The 18,195-nt window shown below is 35.2% G+C and overlaps 2 protein-coding genes across 2 annotated transcripts; both read right to left on the bottom strand.

Annotated features, from left to right (window-relative positions):
* Positions 1-906: 906 nt before the first annotated feature.
* On the bottom strand, positions 907-17,468 carry LOC132311985 (histone H4). Its single transcript, XM_059810179.1, has 2 exons — positions 17,416-17,468; positions 907-1,500 (listed from the first exon to the last, which is right to left on the bottom strand). Exon 2 carries the CDS (start codon positions 1,450-1,452, stop codon positions 1,141-1,143), a length of 312 nt encoding a protein of 103 aa, XP_059666162.1. The 5' UTR covers positions 1,453-1,500; positions 17,416-17,468; the 3' UTR covers positions 907-1,140.
* On the bottom strand, positions 16,384-17,478 carry LOC132311983 (histone H4). The gene is made up of 2 exons (XM_059810178.1): positions 17,416-17,478; positions 16,384-16,974 (listed from the first exon to the last, which is right to left on the bottom strand). Exon 2 carries the CDS (start codon positions 16,925-16,927, stop codon positions 16,616-16,618), a length of 312 nt encoding a protein of 103 aa, XP_059666161.1. The 5' UTR covers positions 16,928-16,974; positions 17,416-17,478; the 3' UTR covers positions 16,384-16,615.
* Between the last annotated feature and the right edge of the window lie 717 nt (positions 17,479-18,195).

Raw genomic sequence — 18,195 nt, 5'->3', positions numbered from 1 at the left:
TTTAGTTTGCTTTTTTCACTAGCAACAAATATAGACCACTCGCATGCCCCGTTGCCCCCAAGTTCAAGTATATTTAAATTTAAGGGTATATTACATGTAAATAATGCTAATGACTGGTATTTATAATTTGATGGAGTCAAAGTCTCATAGTTTTTAAAAAATAAAGACATAAAAAAACATTATTTACCTTTACAAAAGTATCACATTTAGGCACATAAGTATCACTTTTTGTGCATGCAATTATTACTTTTTGTCATCAGGTACCACTTTTTATATCGTACAAAAAAGTAGTACCTATGTGCCTAAATGTATGACCAAAATAAAATATCGTACAAAAAAGTAGTACCGGTGTACCTAAATGTATGCCCAAAATAAAATTGATACCTGATACACAAAAAGTGATACCTATGTGCCTAAAGTGGTACATTTGTGCGAGTGAATAATATTTTTCTATATCCAAGTTAATATTTTGATCAATTTTATTTTTTCGAAATTATAAATCTTCCACTTCTAACACTATTTAAATGTAAAAATTTCTAAATTTAAATAGGTGGGCTCCATAGTCATTCATTTTCATACCGAGAAAAGCCCAACCATTTACCACAATTTGCTTATCAACTAAAAATTTTGGTTTTGTCAAATTAACTAAAATTTGCGTACATTTTAAAAAAAAAAAATAACTTACAAACCAAAGAAACGGTTTGGGCTTGGCTGTAGCCGCTACCTCTAGACTAACTACAAATTTGCTTACATTTTTTTAACTGCCGGCATGAGCATCCATGCAAGATTAATGTCTATATTAAAAAAAATTTACTTAATTTTTTTTAAACCAAAGCCAAATAGACAAGAATTTTAAAAATTAAAAATTAAAAAAAAAATTTTGAACGCACAAATACAGAGAAGTGATTTTGAATCGAAAGGAACAATTCATTCATAAAGTTTGCCCACTACATTGACACCGAAGAGATTAGTTCAAAATAACAAAAGGGTAACCATAGACCAAAAAAAACAAAACCTACTAATTACAAAACAGAAATGAAAACCCTAATTGTATAGCAAAACTACACAAGTTGAAAACCCTAATTTTCTAAACGATATCTAATCCATCTTCGGCGCGCGACGTTTCTGCGTAAAAAAGGCCTAACCACCGAAGCCGTAAAGAGTTCGGCCCTGCCTCTTGAGGGCATAAACGACGTCCATGGCGGTGACGGTCTTGCGCCGAGCGTGCTCAGTGTAGGTCACGGCGTCTCTGATCACGTTCTCGAGGAATATCTTGAGGACACCACGGGTCTCCTCGTAGATGAGGCCACTGATACGCTTCACGCCACCTCTTCTGGCCAGCCGACGAATTGCCGGCTTCGTGATGCCCTGAATGTTGTCGCGAAGCACCTTCCGGTGTCGCTTCGCTCCTCCCTTTCCCAATCCCTTTCCTCCCTTTCCGCGTCCCGACATTTTCCAATCAAACAACGCACAAACAAATCTCTGAAACTGTTCCCTTCTCTGCAAATCGAACAAAACGCAGCTAATTTTACAATCGAGTAAGCTTTGAGGAGCAGAACAAATCTAACACCTAGATTAACGTTGCGATAATTATAAATCGTTGCAATTATATTCGAAAACTCAAAATTTTGAGATTGAAACCCTAGATTTACAATCGAATAAGCAAGCACTCATTCTTGAGTGAACACACACGGATATGAAGCCCTGTAATTTATAAAAAGTTAGAGGGGATCACAGTTTGCATTTGGTATGTGTGTAAGACTTTCAAATTATTGATTTATAATTAACTTAATAAAATAATTTAAATAAAATATCAATAACCAAAAGTCTAATTAAAATAAAATACTAATAAACAAAGTGCAACTAAAATAAAAAACGATGCCACTAAATAAAGTCTAACTAAAATTAAATAAGAATACCAATAAGCAAACCCCAAATTTTTTTTTATTAATTACTAATATAAAAAGAATTTTTAATAGAATTTTTACAGAACTTTAACGCAAATTACCTATTAATATAAAAAGAGTTTTTAAAAGTATTTCTGTAAAACTCTAACACAAATTATTTAATTATTATGAGTTTTTTTATTTTTTTATTAATATTATTTTATATAATAAATAATAATGCAAATTATATATATATAATTTTTTGTTTTTTTTTTTAATTAATATTATTTTATATAATAAATAATAAGGCAAATTTTATATATATATATATGTATAATTTTTTTGTTTTTTTTTTATTTTTTATTTTACGGTTATACACATATTTTTGCTCACATGCGTATGTTTTAATATATATTATCTGCGTGTGCGCTCAAACGGTCACGTATGTTTTACAAGTATATGCTACGCACGTGTAGAGCCAGAGATGGAAACACACCATCACAAAAGTTTAAACACACCTTCACAAAAGTCTAAGCATCTCATAATTGTCTAAGCTAGGGACCTTCTTGGCAAGCTGCTGCCGATTTAGGAAGAATTGTCAAGTGTGTGTAGAGCGAGAGATGGAAACACACCATCACAAAAGTGTAAACACACCATCACAAAAGCCTAAGCATCTCATAATTGTCTAAGCTAGGGACCTTCTTGGCAAGCTGCAGCTGCCGATTTATGAAGAATGGTCCAGTGTGTGTAGAGCAAGAGATGGAAACACACCATCACAAAAGTGTAAACACACCATCACAAAAGTCTAAGCATCTCATCATTGTCTAAGCTAGGGACCTTCTTGGCAAGCTGCAGCAGCCGATTTATGACGAATTGTCCAGTGTGTGTAGAGCGAGAGATGGAAACACACCATCACAAAAGTGTAAACACACCATCACAAAAGTCTAAGCATCTCATAATTGTCAAAGCTAGGGATCTTCTTGGCAAGCAGCTGCCGATTTAAGAAGAATTGAGTGTGTGTAGAGCAAGTAACCAAAATATAAGTACGGTCAATACAAGTAACCAATCTGAGAAAATGACAAGCATTGGCAATTCCTATATATGTATGCATGCACTCAAGCGTGCTACCCCATAGAGATTGAAAGATGGCGAGAAATTTCATTACTTTTGGGTGGTGCTAGTGCATTGGATGAAGCAGGCCTCTTGCTTCATGGTTCTGGGGTCACATTTTTGTTGTGCATGATTGTTATGTCTCTCTCAATCCTGTCCATGGTCATCTTCGCTTGCGGTCAGTCTTCTGGCAAATCAGGTCGGAATGGCAAAAGACGTAGAGATGCTGATTGTGGCGGCTGCGAAGACTGTGGCGACTGCTGTGGCTGTGGCGGAGGTGGAGGTGCTGATTGTGGTGGAGGTGGAGGTGGAGGTGGAGGTGCTTGTGGCGGTGGCGGTGAAGGTTGTTAAAGTAAATTGGTGCATGATGGTGTTTCTTCCTCTGTCATCGTTGCTATTCTTGCCTCAATTATATATGAATGGGTTTCCACACAAATTTTTTGCCTCTAATTTTTTTCATTACATGTCATTCCACTATAATGTATTTAAGTTTTTAATTAAAGTTATATCCATGGTTTTTTTTTTTTTTTTTTTTTTTTTTTCACTCTTTCCGTTTTTACCTTTTGTGACAGTTTTGTAATTGAGATTTAAATAAATACTGTATTAAATTGGTTGGAAATTATATATACCGGCCGTATATGTATATATCATTTGGTGCATCTGTATAGAATTAATTTGTTCATTTGTTTCAAGAATAAATCCCTTGATACATCCTAATGTGGTGGACATTTTAGCCATCCATGCCAAATAATCAAATCACCTTTTGAAATATCGGAAACAACATGATTTAAAATATTTGTTTGAGTTATTACCACGCCATAGTCGGAAATCATTTTTCATTATTTGTGAATAAGATAATACTCCTGAGATGACATCTCACTAAAAAGAGTCATGAGCTCTTATTATTTAATTATTGAATTGTAATAATTTTTTTTTGATTTGTAAAAAGTTAAATTAATTATTTAATACAATTTACAATCTAATAATTAAATCTCATTACTCTTCTAGCTCTATTAGAACGTTACTCTTGTGAATATTATAGTTTCCAACAAATAAATACGTGTTAAAGGGAATACTCCGCAAGGAGTTATAATGGAAAATTCAAGTTATTCAATTTTTTTTTTCTTTCCAATTTGTCAATATAAAATTTGCCAAGATGCTTGAAAATTTTGCTAATTGAAGAAACGTGTTGAAATCATTTTCAACACTAGAAGAAAATACTTTTGAGGTGCAGAATTCATTCTATCATTTAGCATTGTGCTGCTAATTGAAGAAACGTGTTCAACACAAATGCAAATGATAGAATGAACTATGCACCTCAAAAGTATTTTCTTCTAGTTTTGAAAATGCTTTCCGTGTAAACAACCATATTCCAAAAGCCAACAAAAACTGAAGAATCCTTCCATTTCCTATGTTTAATTCTCAAAATTGAAATTCACAACAGCACAGACAAATCAAGAACAGAAATAGAAACACACACACATACGAGATAGATGGGCTCCATAGTGGTTCATTTTCGTTTAAGTTTTCTTTTTTTCACTAGCAAGAAATATAGACCACTCACGTACCACGTTGCCCAAGTTCAAGTATACTTAAATTTAAAGGCTTATTACATATAAATGGTGCTAATGATTCATATTTATTATTTGATAGAGTCAGTCTCATAGTTTCGAAAAAATAAAAACATGAAAAAATATTATTTATCCTCACAGAAGTACCACATTTAAGCACATATGTATCACTTTTTTGTGCATGCAAGTATCACTTTTTGTCATCAGGTACCACTTTCTGTGTTATACAAAAAAGTGGTACATATGTGCCTAAATGTATGCCCAAAACAAAAGTAGTACCTGATGCACAAAAAATTATACTTGCATGCACAAAAAGTGATACCTATGTGCCTAAAGTGGTACATTTGTGTGAGTGAATAGTATTTTTTCATAGAGTAATGATACTCTATCCGATTAAATTGTCATACTCTTAATTCGAATCCTACTTATAATTTCCACGTAATTACCTAAATAATTGATATTTTCTTTTCCACGTAATTACCTAAATAATTGATATTTTCATTACGCCGCTAAAGATACCAAAAATAACATAATTACGTAAATAGTTTATATTTTCTTTGCGCGCTAACTATACCAAAATAAATGATCCCTCTCTATCTCTCTGATTTCTCCACAGTGGTATATTCGCTCTGCTGCTTCCTTCATTCTTTCTCTCTCTAGTTCATAAAATCAAAGAGGAAAATACGTACAAACGTATATGTTTGCATGAAGAGAAAAAAACAAACCATAATAAGATTGAAGGTATGTATTCAATATATATTTTGGCTTCAGTATATTGTATCAGTTTTGAGAATTTGATTAAAAAAAACAACAACAACAAATTGGCGTATTACCAAATCACGCCCCTCTTAGGCCTTTTTGTTTAAGGGCTGCTCAACCGATGCATAAGCGGAGGCTCCCATTTCTTTCTTTTGATCTGAAACTCAAGTCTTCATTGTGTTCCTTTCCATCATTGGGGGTAGACGCCGGTTAGACCCCTTATTTAGCTATGCTTCTTTTTGTGCCCGTATCTATTTGGCTCATAAAATGGTCTAAGGTCGCTAACCAATGAATGGCTGACCTAGAACGCAGGCGTACCAGAGTCCTGATGGACTCGAATATTTTCTTGCCAAATTATTCCTACCGGGTCGGGTCGCCGACCTAATGTGATTCAGGCGAAAGTTGGAAAGTATGAATGACCCTCTCCTTAAAGTTATTATTGCCTTTAAGAAATGACTTTAAACATTCAAGATAAATATCAATTAGAAGCAATTTAACTGAACAATAAATAAACCTGAATCTGCAAACCTTTCTTCATTGAACTTGACTGATTACAATGATGAATGAATTACAAACTTTTGATTGAAATGGAAACTAAAGTATTAAATGCTGAAAGATGAACTAAGTACTGAACTGATAGTGCTAAACTGAACTTACTGAAATAAAAGCTAAGTGCTAAACTGAACTTGATGAAATAAAAGCTAAGTGCTAAACTGAACTTGATGAAATAAAAGCTAAGTACTAAAGGTTGAACTTTAGAAATGGTCTTCGACCCCTTCCTTGTGAGACTTGAGTGGGTATTTATAGAGGCTTCCACTTGGTGTTGTCTCTTTCTGTAACGACCCACTCCACCACATGGTATGATATTGTCCACTTTGGGCCTGAGCCCGCACGGTTTTACTCTTGGGCTTCACCCCAAAAGACCTCATACCAATTGGAGGTGACGCATTTACATATAAGCACTTCACCTTTCCTCTACCCAGGCGATATGGGACTGTGCACCCGTAACTCGTCAGTGTGGTAGCCTGACAGTATCTCTCGCACCCGCCCACGGCACACCCGCCCACAAGGTCATCACAATCCACCCCCCTTGGAGGCCCGACGTCCCTGTCGGCACACTTCCGGCTGGGTCAGGCTCTGATACCATTTGTAATGACCCACTCCATCACAAGGTATGATATTGTCCGCTTTGGGCCTGAGCCCGCACGGTTTTGCTCTTGGGCTTCACCTCAAAAGGCCTCATACCAATTGGAGATGACACACTTACATATAAGCACTTCACCTTTCCTCTACCCAGACGATGTAGGACTGTGCACCCGCAGCTCACCAGTGTGGTAGCCTGTCAGTGTCTCTCGCACCCGCCCATAGCATACCCGCCCACAGGGTCATCACAATCCACCCCCCTTGGAGGCCCGACGTCCCCGTCGGCACACTTCCGGCTGGGTCAGGCTCTGATACCATTTGTAACAACCCACTCTACCACATGGTATGATATTGTCCGCTTTGGGCCTAAGCCCTCACGGTTTTGCTCTTGGGCTTCACCCCAAAAGGCCTCATACCAATTGGAGATGACACACTTACATATAAGCACTTCACCTTTCCTCTACCCAGGCGATGTGGGACTGTGCACCCGCAGCTCGCCAGTGTGGTAGCCTGTCAGTGTCTCTCGCACCCGCCCACAGCACACCCGCCCACAGGGTCATCACACTTTCAAAACCATTTCTCTATAAATTAATTGGTTGTAATCTGAAAGTGACTTTTCTTAACCATCTTGCTGAGCTGGTCAGGTTGATTAACTTACACTCATCTCTATGGCAGATACAAATGTGTCTGACATAGTATTTTTGACTAAATGGTGTCTCTTCTTTCATACTTGATGATTTTGGTCTTCAAGCCATTTTCAGCTCTTTACACCTGTCATGTCTGGCTTGATTTGTACATTGGCCTGGAATCATCTGATTACTGACAATTTTGACTTTCTTCATCAGATGTAGATGAGAACCTTCCATCTGTAGTTCTGAACTTCTGACATTGTCAAGTTGTCATTTTTTATTTCAAGCTCTCTTCACGTTTCCAGACCTGACTTGTTGGGCTCTTGAAACATCGGGACTCACAGCCGATCTTTATTTGAAATACCCCAAAGATTCCTCAATTGGTTATGACCCGAGACTCCTGATCATAACCACATTTGGCTATGAGTCTTGATCATGGCCATATTGACTAAGAATCTTGGTTAAGATTCATGATCATGACTATTATGACCGAAAGTCTTATAATCATTGTGACCGCGAGAAATAATGGTCGAGACTCTTCATCATGGCTAGTTATGAGACTTTGGAGAGACTTTGGATCATGACCATTATGACTGAGAGTCTCATGATTATGACCGTTGTGACTGAGAGTCCCAATCATTGTGACGCTGAAAGTTTCGGTCGAGACTCATGATTATTAAGATTGGGAGAAATTTGGCCTAAACTCATGTTCATGAGACTGAGAGAAATTTGGCCTAAACTCATGATCATGAGACTGAGAGAAATGTGGCCTAAACTCATGACCATGAGACTGAGAGAAATATGGCCTAAACTCATAACCATACTGACTGAGAGAAATATGGCCTAAACTCATGATCATGAGACCGAGAGAAATTTGGCCTAAACTCATGACCATGAGACTGAAAGTAATATGGCCTAAACTCATGACCTTAGTAATTGAGAGAAATATGGCCTAACTCATGACCATGAGACTGAGAGAAATATGGCCTAAACTCATGATCATGACCATTGAGTCCAAGAGTCTCAATCATGGCCAGTTATAAGCTCAAAACCTTATCTCAGTTTTAATGGCCTAAAAATTCCACTCTTCCTAATTCTCAACCTTAAATCTGATCACCATGATTAGAAATTAATCTTCCGCCCTAATGACCATAGTTTGACCCAAAGTTCAGACCTCATGGTTTCTGACCACGTGGCACAATTGCTTCGAATTATATTTTAGGTGTTAACAGTATCACCCTCCTATTTGTATATGTTTTTGCCCTAAGCAAAATGTTCTGCTTTCAAAAGTTCATTTCCATGTTCATCATATATTAGTCTTGAACTTTTAGTATTGCACTAAACATTTACTGTGATACCCCCAGATTTCCGAATGCGGGTTGGCCAGGCCGATACCCGATTACCCGAAGATATCAAACCAATTAGCCATAAACGAGCATAGAATACAGATAAGATAAACAAGAATAAATAAAACTGCTGAACGAAACTAGAATGATAATCCAAAATTGGAAACCTCAGAATAAAATTTTATAAATAAAGTATTATCCGATACAACCAAATTCTCCATTTCTAATACAACTCGGGAATCCATCTGGTGGACCCCTAATAAACTCCAATACAGAAATCAACAACTGAAGAACTTTAATGCTAAATCTCAAAGAAACTCCTACATCGTCGGAAGAATGAGAAGCTGTCTCTGCTCTGCACGAACAAGCTCTGAGACCTGGAATCGTCCGTTACCTGAAAAATAAGAGTGGGTCAGGCCCACGAACAAGTTCTATCTGTAATACCCCAAATTTTAAAAGGATAGTCCTGGTATTTATTTTAATTATTTATGTACGTTTTTACTAAATTTATTTATTGTTTAAATTGTATTTTATTTGTTTAATTAATTATTTGCTTGATTATTTGCATTACTTGAATTAATTGTTTTAAATATTTGTTTAATTAATTATTTGCTTGGTTATTTGAATTACTTGAATTAATTGTTTTTTTTTTATTATTATTGCTTTAATTGAATTATTTTTATTGGTTTAATTTTCTTTAAATACGTTTATTGTAAATTAGGGTTATATATTGTTTTAGGATTCAAGTTGTAGCCGACTCTATTTATAAGCTTAATTAATTTATACTTTTAGTATTATAAGGATTAGGGTTTAGGATTTAAAAGTCTATATATATACATATTCTACGTTGGTTTAGGGTTAAAAACAAAACCCTAGTCACCATATTCACGTATACAGTGATACAGAGAGTTGTGAGGGCCGAGAAACAAAAAGGTTCACCATATTCACGTATACAGTGTTACACAGAGTTGTGAGGGCAGAGAAACAGAGAGGGAGTTTGAGTATTTTACAAAGAAGGCATAGGAAGGTAGAGCAAGGGAAAACTTAGAAACGTGGATTCAGTGTTTCAAATCTGAAACTGCAGGCAAGTCTCTGTTCTTCTCCTTTTCGTTAATTCGTGTTCTGTGCATGTCTAGTTGGACTCCAGGGATTTAAATAAAAATTAAAACGGACTTAAATAAAGATAATAATAAGTCTTTTATGCATATATGATTTTTATGTAGTCTTGTTGATAATCTGTTTGTCTAATCCTTGATGTTTCTGTTATTGTTTCTTTTCGGTGTTTATATTAAGCTTTGATTAAATGGAGATCATGATTGTGTATTGATGATTAGTAACTAATCTAGGGTTGAGATTAAACTTTGAATCAAGTAGTAAAAACAATATTCAAATTTCACCGAAGAAATCTATTTGAATCGAATTAGTTTAAAACTGAGGATTCTGTAATTGTTTGCTCCAAAAAGGATTGTGTTCTATATAAGTTAGGATTGGTTAACAATGGATTAAGATTACCCTAGAACTCAGATTGAACCCTAGTACAACCATTAAGAACCTTACAGAGGTCTGGAACGCACCGGAGTCGAAGAAGATACAGCAAAACGGACGATGGCAACTAAGGGGAGAAGAGCAGGCTCTTTCTACCTTAGAGCCGACTCCAAGCCGGCTCCTAGGACAATTGAGCCGGCTCTTTTGAAAACAAGAGCAGGCTCTTGATTTTGAATGAGACTGCTCTCAAATGAACGTACCCAGTTTGGTTTCTGTGCACTGTTTGGTCTATGTAGGGTATTGGAACTTTGTTTAAGCTGTTTTAAATTGTTGTTGGGTCTAGAATAAACCTGTTATACTATGGAAAATATTAATCCATAATTGGGTTAAGGATTGGAGCAAACTGAATTTAAGAATTACCAGGAGTTGCTAAATGTTTTGAACTTGTAAATCATGTACTGGAACTTGGAATTTTTCTGGCATATATAATTTATTACTGTTTAGTGGTATTTAAACAGAAATATAAGAATAGTAAATAGTTGAAATCATCTATTCTTGATATGGAATAAATTGATAGGTATATTTTGTAAATTCTCTCAATTTATGGATTTTATGGAGGACTTGAATGCTATGACTCATAGTAGCAATTTTAATGGATGGAATGTCATGTTTAGGTTTTGTAATGATTTTCCTAAAGTCATGTGATATGTATTAAATTGTACTTATGCATACTCTGGATATAGTTGTTAAATAACAATAATTATCTTAATAATTATGTTGGATGGATTGGGTTGTATATACCGGTATAGGACGGTGACATACTAGGTATGGACTAGTTAAAACACTAAGTTCTACCTAATTTGAATTTAAGGTATGGATTAATCATAAAGGTTAAGTCTTTCACCTACATATGTCATCTCAATTGTGAATTGAGTGACCTACTTTTGGTTTTAGGATGGATAGAGTATACATTATATCAAACCACTACAATGTTGGATGATATTGTGTATTAAGAGGAGTACGGACTTTATATATTTATTTATGTGCCGTGGTATGAGCTTGAGTCTCATGACCATGGTTAAGGCGCGTATATCGCCTAGGATGAATAACTGGACATAGGTGTTGTTCCCTGGTAGGTCTAGGTACTCATGTCCACCTTAGGATGCGTATTCGCATGTTACCTTCTATTCAGGTTGTGACAGACCTATTGGACTAGCGAGCGTCCTATAGTGTGTACTATATACATATATGGACTATTCTAGATATTGTTGAGTCTTCCTAGAATGTATCTGCGTATCGAATTACTGTTTGGATTGTAGTAGATCAGGACTTGCATGTGGGCCTAACCCACTCCTTTATTTTTCAGGTTTTCGTCAGTTCCAGGGTTAGAGCTTGGACATGCAGAGCAGATACATCTATTCATTCCTCCGATTATGTAAGAATCTTCTCTATGTTAGCTTTGGATTTTATTTTTATTATTTCAGTTTTGGTTTGAGAAGTTTAATAAGGGGTCCAATGGATGGATTCCCGAGTTGTAAACTTATGGAGTTTTTGGATTATTGGATTTCAGTATTTATAGCATCTTCTTTTAGTTTCTTTCAGCTTATTATATTATTTCTTATTTTATTTTGTATTCTGTGTTCGTTTACATATTAATTGTATGATATTTCCCTCGGGTTTGGGCCTGGGCCTGATCAACCCATGTCCTGGATCCGAGGGGTATCACACTATCCTAACTACAATCCAAATAGAGACCCGATACGCTGATACATCCTAGATGTCTCAACCATATTTATATAGTCCGTAAATAGATATATATATATATATATATATATATATATATATATATATATACATCCTAGATGTCTCAACCATATTTATATAGTCCGTAAATAGATATATATATATATATATATATATATATATAACCACACTACAGGACTCTCACTAGCCTATGCTAAGGGTCTCAACCTGAATAGAAGGTAACATGCAAAACGCACCTGAGTGGGCATGACTACCTAAGCCTAACAAGGTATATCTCAACCAACACAGCTAGCTATGCATCCTACTGCATATACACACCCTAACCGTCAACTATGAGACTCAAGCTCAGATCGCGGTACCATAATTTATATATATAAATTCTCATCCAAACCAATGTAGTGTTGGTCAACTGTTCGTCGCTCAAGACACAACATATAATCAGAATTTAAACGTTTTAATTAAATCCCTATCATTCCTATTAACAGAAAATATAAACAACCATCCAATATGTTGTTCAACTGTTTTAGTTTACAGGACATGAAACCATGTAGGATTTAACTGTTTTAGTTAATCCATTCCGTATGTATGAATGGGTAGGGATTAGCATTTTGATCTAATCCGTCCCTCCGTATGCTACCGTTCCGTACCCGTGCACACCATGCAAATGATTCATAAATGATGCAACATTTTAAGCAGTACATCAAATAATCCATATAGTTGAGAAATGCAGAATTTAAACAACTCATCAACTAACCATCCACAATAAAATCCATGTAATTGACGAAACAATACTTGATCGTTCGTCAATTTAAAATCCAGACAGGACATCCATGTAATTGACAGAAAATATATATTTAATTCTTCAATTAAATCCAGACCAACATTCATATGGTTAACAAACCTAAGTGTTAATTCAGCAATTTAAACCCAAACCATAAATCAAGTAATTACAGAATATGGTATATTATTTCAGCAAGTTCAATTTAAAAATACTCCAGTTAATTACAGAGTAATATTTAATATTTCAACCATTAAGTTCCAACCCATAATCCAATTTAAATCCTTAATTGCCGAATAGGGTGTGACACTACAGTAACTATAACCAGAGTACTATCCAAGTCAAAATCATGTAAACTACAGAATTATAAAAAGTAGTTTAGCAACCAAAAATCCCAACCACGCCTAGGTCCAATCACTTAAATGAAGACCCTTCTGTACCTCTAAAACAAGTTTTAAACTCATTCTATAATCCATTTAAATTGCTAGTTTAAACTTAGGCAAAGAAATCATTTCCGTCCATAACTAGTATGCGAAGTTGTTTAAGTTCCCTCTGTTAATTCCACTTGCATAATTGCATTTCTTATGCACTGAGAGCTTATAAAAATACCTAGGTTGCATATTAATCATCTTAGTTTACTTCCCACACAGTTTCAGACTCAAGAATCGTCCACACAGTGCACCCAAAAACCCAGTATACGTCAAAATAGGAGAGAGCATGTTCTTAGAATGCAAGAGCAGGCTCTTGCAAGCATGGAGCCGGCTCTATGCCTTCTTAGAGCCGGCTCTTGAATGATGGGAGTAGGCTCTTCAATTCCAAGAGCCGGCTCTTCATTCCTGTGAGCCGGCTCTTCATTCCTGTGAGCCTCTAATCTCCTCCAGCTCCATTTTCCGACCATCTGCTTCAGCACCGGCCACTTCCACTCTTTCTGTTTGTTTTTTAAATTGTTACTAAGAGTCCTAAGTGTGTCCAGAATCATCCCATACTCTTACTTAAGTCAGTTTGCATTAAATAAAATTTTAGAACATTCACCGATCAAACATGCTTAGGAAGAGCAAACACTGTAATCAAGCCAAACGAAACTTGCACGAACTGTAACAAAGTAAATTCACGTATACAGAAAATTGAAATAACATATAATAAGCATCTAAGATTCAATTTAATAACCAATTAAAACCCTAGAGACTCTCTAAGGATGCGCATAACACAGGCAACGGGAGAGAGAAAGGAAATAACTTGCCTCTGTAATTTTGGTTTGCCGTCCTCTGTCCAGACTTTCCGACGACCTCTTGACTGTCGTCCATTCCATTATTGCCCTAGGTTCAACCCATGAGAAGCACCCCCCTTCCTCCTTTCCTTGGTTCAGCCTTAATTCTTGGTCAAAACCCTCGCGTCCTTCTCTGTTTTCCTCACCATCTCTCTCTGTTCCCTCTCTATTCTCTCTATATTATACTGTACGTGTATAGGGATCTCAACCCTTTGAAGACCACAACAGTATATATATATATATCTAAGCACCAAGAAACCCTAAACCAAATCCTAATCCACGATGGAAAACGTAATTCTAGTCGGCGTGAGACTTACCAAACTCAAACCCTAATTATCATTATAATTTAATTCATTAATAATTTTAACCTAATTAACTCTTTTAACTCCTTTAAATAAAATAACATAGCATTTAATCAATTTAAAATGAATTTACTTCAATTACAGAAAAATAAAATACAATTAAATTAAATAGAACAATTAATCAAATAAGGCAACTACAAATACACAATTAACAATTAACTCAAATAAAAATAAAAATAATTAACAAATAAATTTAATTCATAAACATTTAAATTCACCCAACACTTAATTTAATTCACCAAAACACCTAGCCAAATAAATACCAAAAGTAAATAAAATACAGAATGAAAATAATAAAATTAATATTAAAATTTCAATTATAACCCTTTTAAAATTAGGGTATTACATTTACATTGTTATATATATATATATATATATATATATATATATATATATATATTTTATGGCAATAATAGATGTCATTGATGACAAAAGCCAAGTACTCAGTTATTTACCAAAAAAAACAAAATCCCGTACTCTATTATTTGATTCCCATTACATATTTGGCTAGCACATGAACCAATAGGACAAACCTTCTCTGATACTGAATTTGACAGATAACCCACCATTCTGATAATATAGAATTGAATGTCTTTAACCAATTGCAATAAACCATGTGATGTTTCAAATAATTTTAAAATAATGTAATACCTCACTGAGTATGCATGCAATATATTCGATCTCTTAGATTTATTGATATTTGTTGCATTGTTCAAAGTAAACCTAACAAAATTTTAAGTTAACTATTCAAGGTTGCTCAGATGGTCAGATATATTAGATTAAGTATTCAAGATTGCTCAGATATATTGCTTCTTTCAATTTTGGCATTCCAACAATAATTTTTCTCTCCATTGAGAAACAATTGCAAAGTGTTTACACTAATGATATCTTCAAACAATTTCAAGAAGAGATGAAGAGATTGATTTATTGTAATACCAAGTAAATCAACCATTCATTCTTTTTTTTTTTTAATTAATCATTGAATTAATAGAGCCTCCATTCACTAATAGTCTAATTTAATTGATTTTTTATTGTGTTCTTTCAGCTTACATACTCGCTATTTGATAGATACAAAGATGTCTTACGATAAGGAGAGTGGCAGCAATGAAAAAGCGATTAAGCAAGAGTTGGAAAGTCCTTTAGTTGAGGATGAAGTGAAAAATCCCAAGGTAGGGATGATTTTTGAGTCTGAGGAAGACGTTCGCACTTACTATGTGAATTATGCAAAACACGTGGGTTTTGGTGTAGCAAAAAGAAGTACAAAACTAGAAGTGCCGGAAAATCAAGTTACTTTTCACTTGCTTGTGCTTGAAATGGTAAAGACAGTATCAAAAGCAAAAGACTCTTTTCATCTAAGGCCTTCAACCAAAACAAATTGTAAGGTCAAAATCAATGTTACTGCTAAGGATGATGGAAGGTTCATTATCACTCGTGTCTATTTGGATCATAATCATATGCTAAGTCCAAGAAAGGTTTAACACTTCAGATGCAACAAAGTTGTGGATTCTCATATCAGAAAAAGATTGGAATTGAATGATTTTGCATGTATAACACTAAAGGATTCGTATGCAGTCCTACGCTTAAAGAATGTATTTTGGGCTGATGCTAGGTGTAGGGCTGCATACGAATCCTTTGGAGATATTATCACTTTTGACACTACTCCATTTGTTAGAGTGAATCATCAAAGCCAATCTATGTTATTTGGTTGTGGTTTGCTATCCAATGAGGATACTAATACTTATATGTGGTTGTCTGAGTCATGGTTGGCATGTATGTTAAGGTGTGTTCCCAAAATCATATCGACCGTCAATATTTTAGTCAATTTTATTTTTTCAAAATTATAAAACTTTTGACTTCAATAAATCTGGCCAATAAATCTGGCCATTAACACTATTTAGAGGTAAAAATTCTTAAATTTAAATAGGTAAGCTCCATATCATCATTCATTTTCATTCTCATACGAGAAAAGCCCAACTATTTACCACAATTTGCTTATCAACTAAAAATTTTGGGTTTCGGTCAAATTAATTAAAAATTTGCTTACATCTTTTTTATAAAAAAGTACTTACAAACCAAAGAAACGGTTTGGGTCTGGCTGTAGCCGCTACCTCTAGACTAACTACAAATTTGCTTTACATTTTTTTAACTGCCGGCATGAGCATCATGCAAGATAAATGTCTATATTAAAAATATTCTTAAATTTTTTAAAACCAAAGCCAAATTGACAAGAATTTTAAAAATTAAAAATTGAACAAAAATTAAGCACAAAAACAGAGAAGCGACTTTGAATAGAAAGGAACAATTCATTCATAAAGTTTGGCCACTACATTGACACCGAAGAGATTAGTTCAAAATAACAAAAGGGTAACCATAGACCCAAAAAAAACAAAACCTACTAATTACAAAACAGAAATGAAAACCCTACTTTTATAGCAAAACGACAAGTCGAAAACCCTAATTTTCTAAACGATATCTAATCCATCTTCGGCGCGCGACATTTCTGCGTAAAAAAGGCCTAACCACCGAAGCCGTAAAGAGTTCGGCCCTGCCTCTTGAGAGCATAAACGACGTCCATGGCGGTGACGGTCTTGCGCCGAGCGTGCTCGGTGTAGGTCACGGCGTCTCTGATCACGTTCTCGAGGAATATCTTGAGGACACCACGGGTCTCCTCGTAGATGAGGCCACTGATACGCTTGACGCCACCTCTTCTGGCCAGCCGACGAATCGCCGGCTTCGTGATGCCCTGAATGTTGTCGCGAAGCACCTTCCGGTGACGCTTCGCTCCTCCCTTTCCCAATCCCTTGCCTCCCTTTCCGCGGCCCGACATTTTCAATCAAACAACGCACAAAAAAATCTCTGAAACTGTTCCCTTCTCTGCAAATCGAACAAAACGCAGCTAATTAGAAACTCACAGGTATCTTAAATTAAAACTTAATTTTACAATCGAGTAAGCTTTGAAGAGCAGAACAAATCAAACACCTAGATTAACATTGCGATAATTATAAATCGTTGCAATTATATTCGAAAATTCAACATTTTGAGATTGAAACCCTAGATTTGCAATCGAATAAGCAAGCACTCATTTTTGAGTGAACACACACACATGAGCAAAAATCGTGGATGTATGTGCAACTCATGTAACCAACTAGATAGAGAAATTGATTCAAAAACATACAAATTGAAACCCTAACATTAAATAGACGAATCAAACTTCATATTGTGACTTCAATGCGATTATTGCTTCAAAAAGGAACGAAAGAACAAAATCAATTTGTTGAGAATATGAAGTTATACTGAAAGAGGACATGAACAAACCTCGAATGCGAACGCGGGATTGAGCTTCGAACCAGAGAGATTGCTTGTGCAGATGAGTTGGTACCTCGGGGTATTTATAGCGAGACGATGACGGGAGCTTAATTGCTGAGGATGGTCTTGAAGAAAGTTCTACACCGTTGATTGTTCGTTCATTGAAGGGCTGCGATTGTGCCTTCGTTGCTCTACTCGGATTGATGACATGGCAACAGAAGTACGCCATTAGCCGCTTTCCTCTTCGCGCTCTTATTTTGAAGAACAAATTCGCTTTTTAAAAAAAAAATTTTAAAATTTCTGGTTTTCAATGAGAGAGGATAGAGATATAAAATTAGAATTAATAAGGGTAATTCTGTCATTTGAAGATTTGGATATTTTAAATTAAAAATTAGTATTTTATTGAAGGGCAATTTAATTTTTTCTCACCTTTTAAGGGTCTGTTTGGATAAAAAATTCTAGCAAGGGGTGTCTTTGTTAACTTTATCAAACTTAGTGGGATGTCATCGTTTAAAAATGATCTAATTTGTATATAGTTGTAATTATAATAAACCTCAGGGGGCGTCATTATAATTAACCCTTAATTTTGTATACTATTTTTTGTTTTACACTTGTCTGAAAGTCAAAACCTACTTTCAAAAAACTAAACCAAAAGCCATCCGGAGTCAAAGCAGAAGATAAAGGATTCAAAGTTGGACGTTACCAAATCCCGATTTTTTGGAATCACCAGATGCTTTTTATTGTAACACCCTTATTCCATTCTTTAGTGGAAAGAAGACTTTAGTTGCC

This window comes from Cornus florida, unplaced genomic scaffold (genome assembly GCF_030987335.1).
Source record: "Cornus florida cultivar Cherokee Brave unplaced genomic scaffold, ASM3098733v1 CherokeeBrave_3.0.0_Hap2_Chr06, whole genome shotgun sequence".
Taxonomy (NCBI): Eukaryota; Viridiplantae; Streptophyta; class Magnoliopsida; order Cornales; family Cornaceae; genus Cornus; species Cornus florida.
This window is presented reverse-complemented; position numbering and strand designations above follow the sequence as displayed.

Excerpts from the sequence above, each read along its gene's own strand:
- LOC132311985 (XM_059810179.1), bottom strand. The coding sequence starts at position 1,452 with ATGTCGGGACGCGGAAAGGGAGGAAAGGGATTGGGAAAGGGAGGAGCG.
- LOC132311983 (XM_059810178.1), bottom strand. The coding sequence starts at position 16,927 with ATGTCGGGCCGCGGAAAGGGAGGCAAGGGATTGGGAAAGGGAGGAGCG.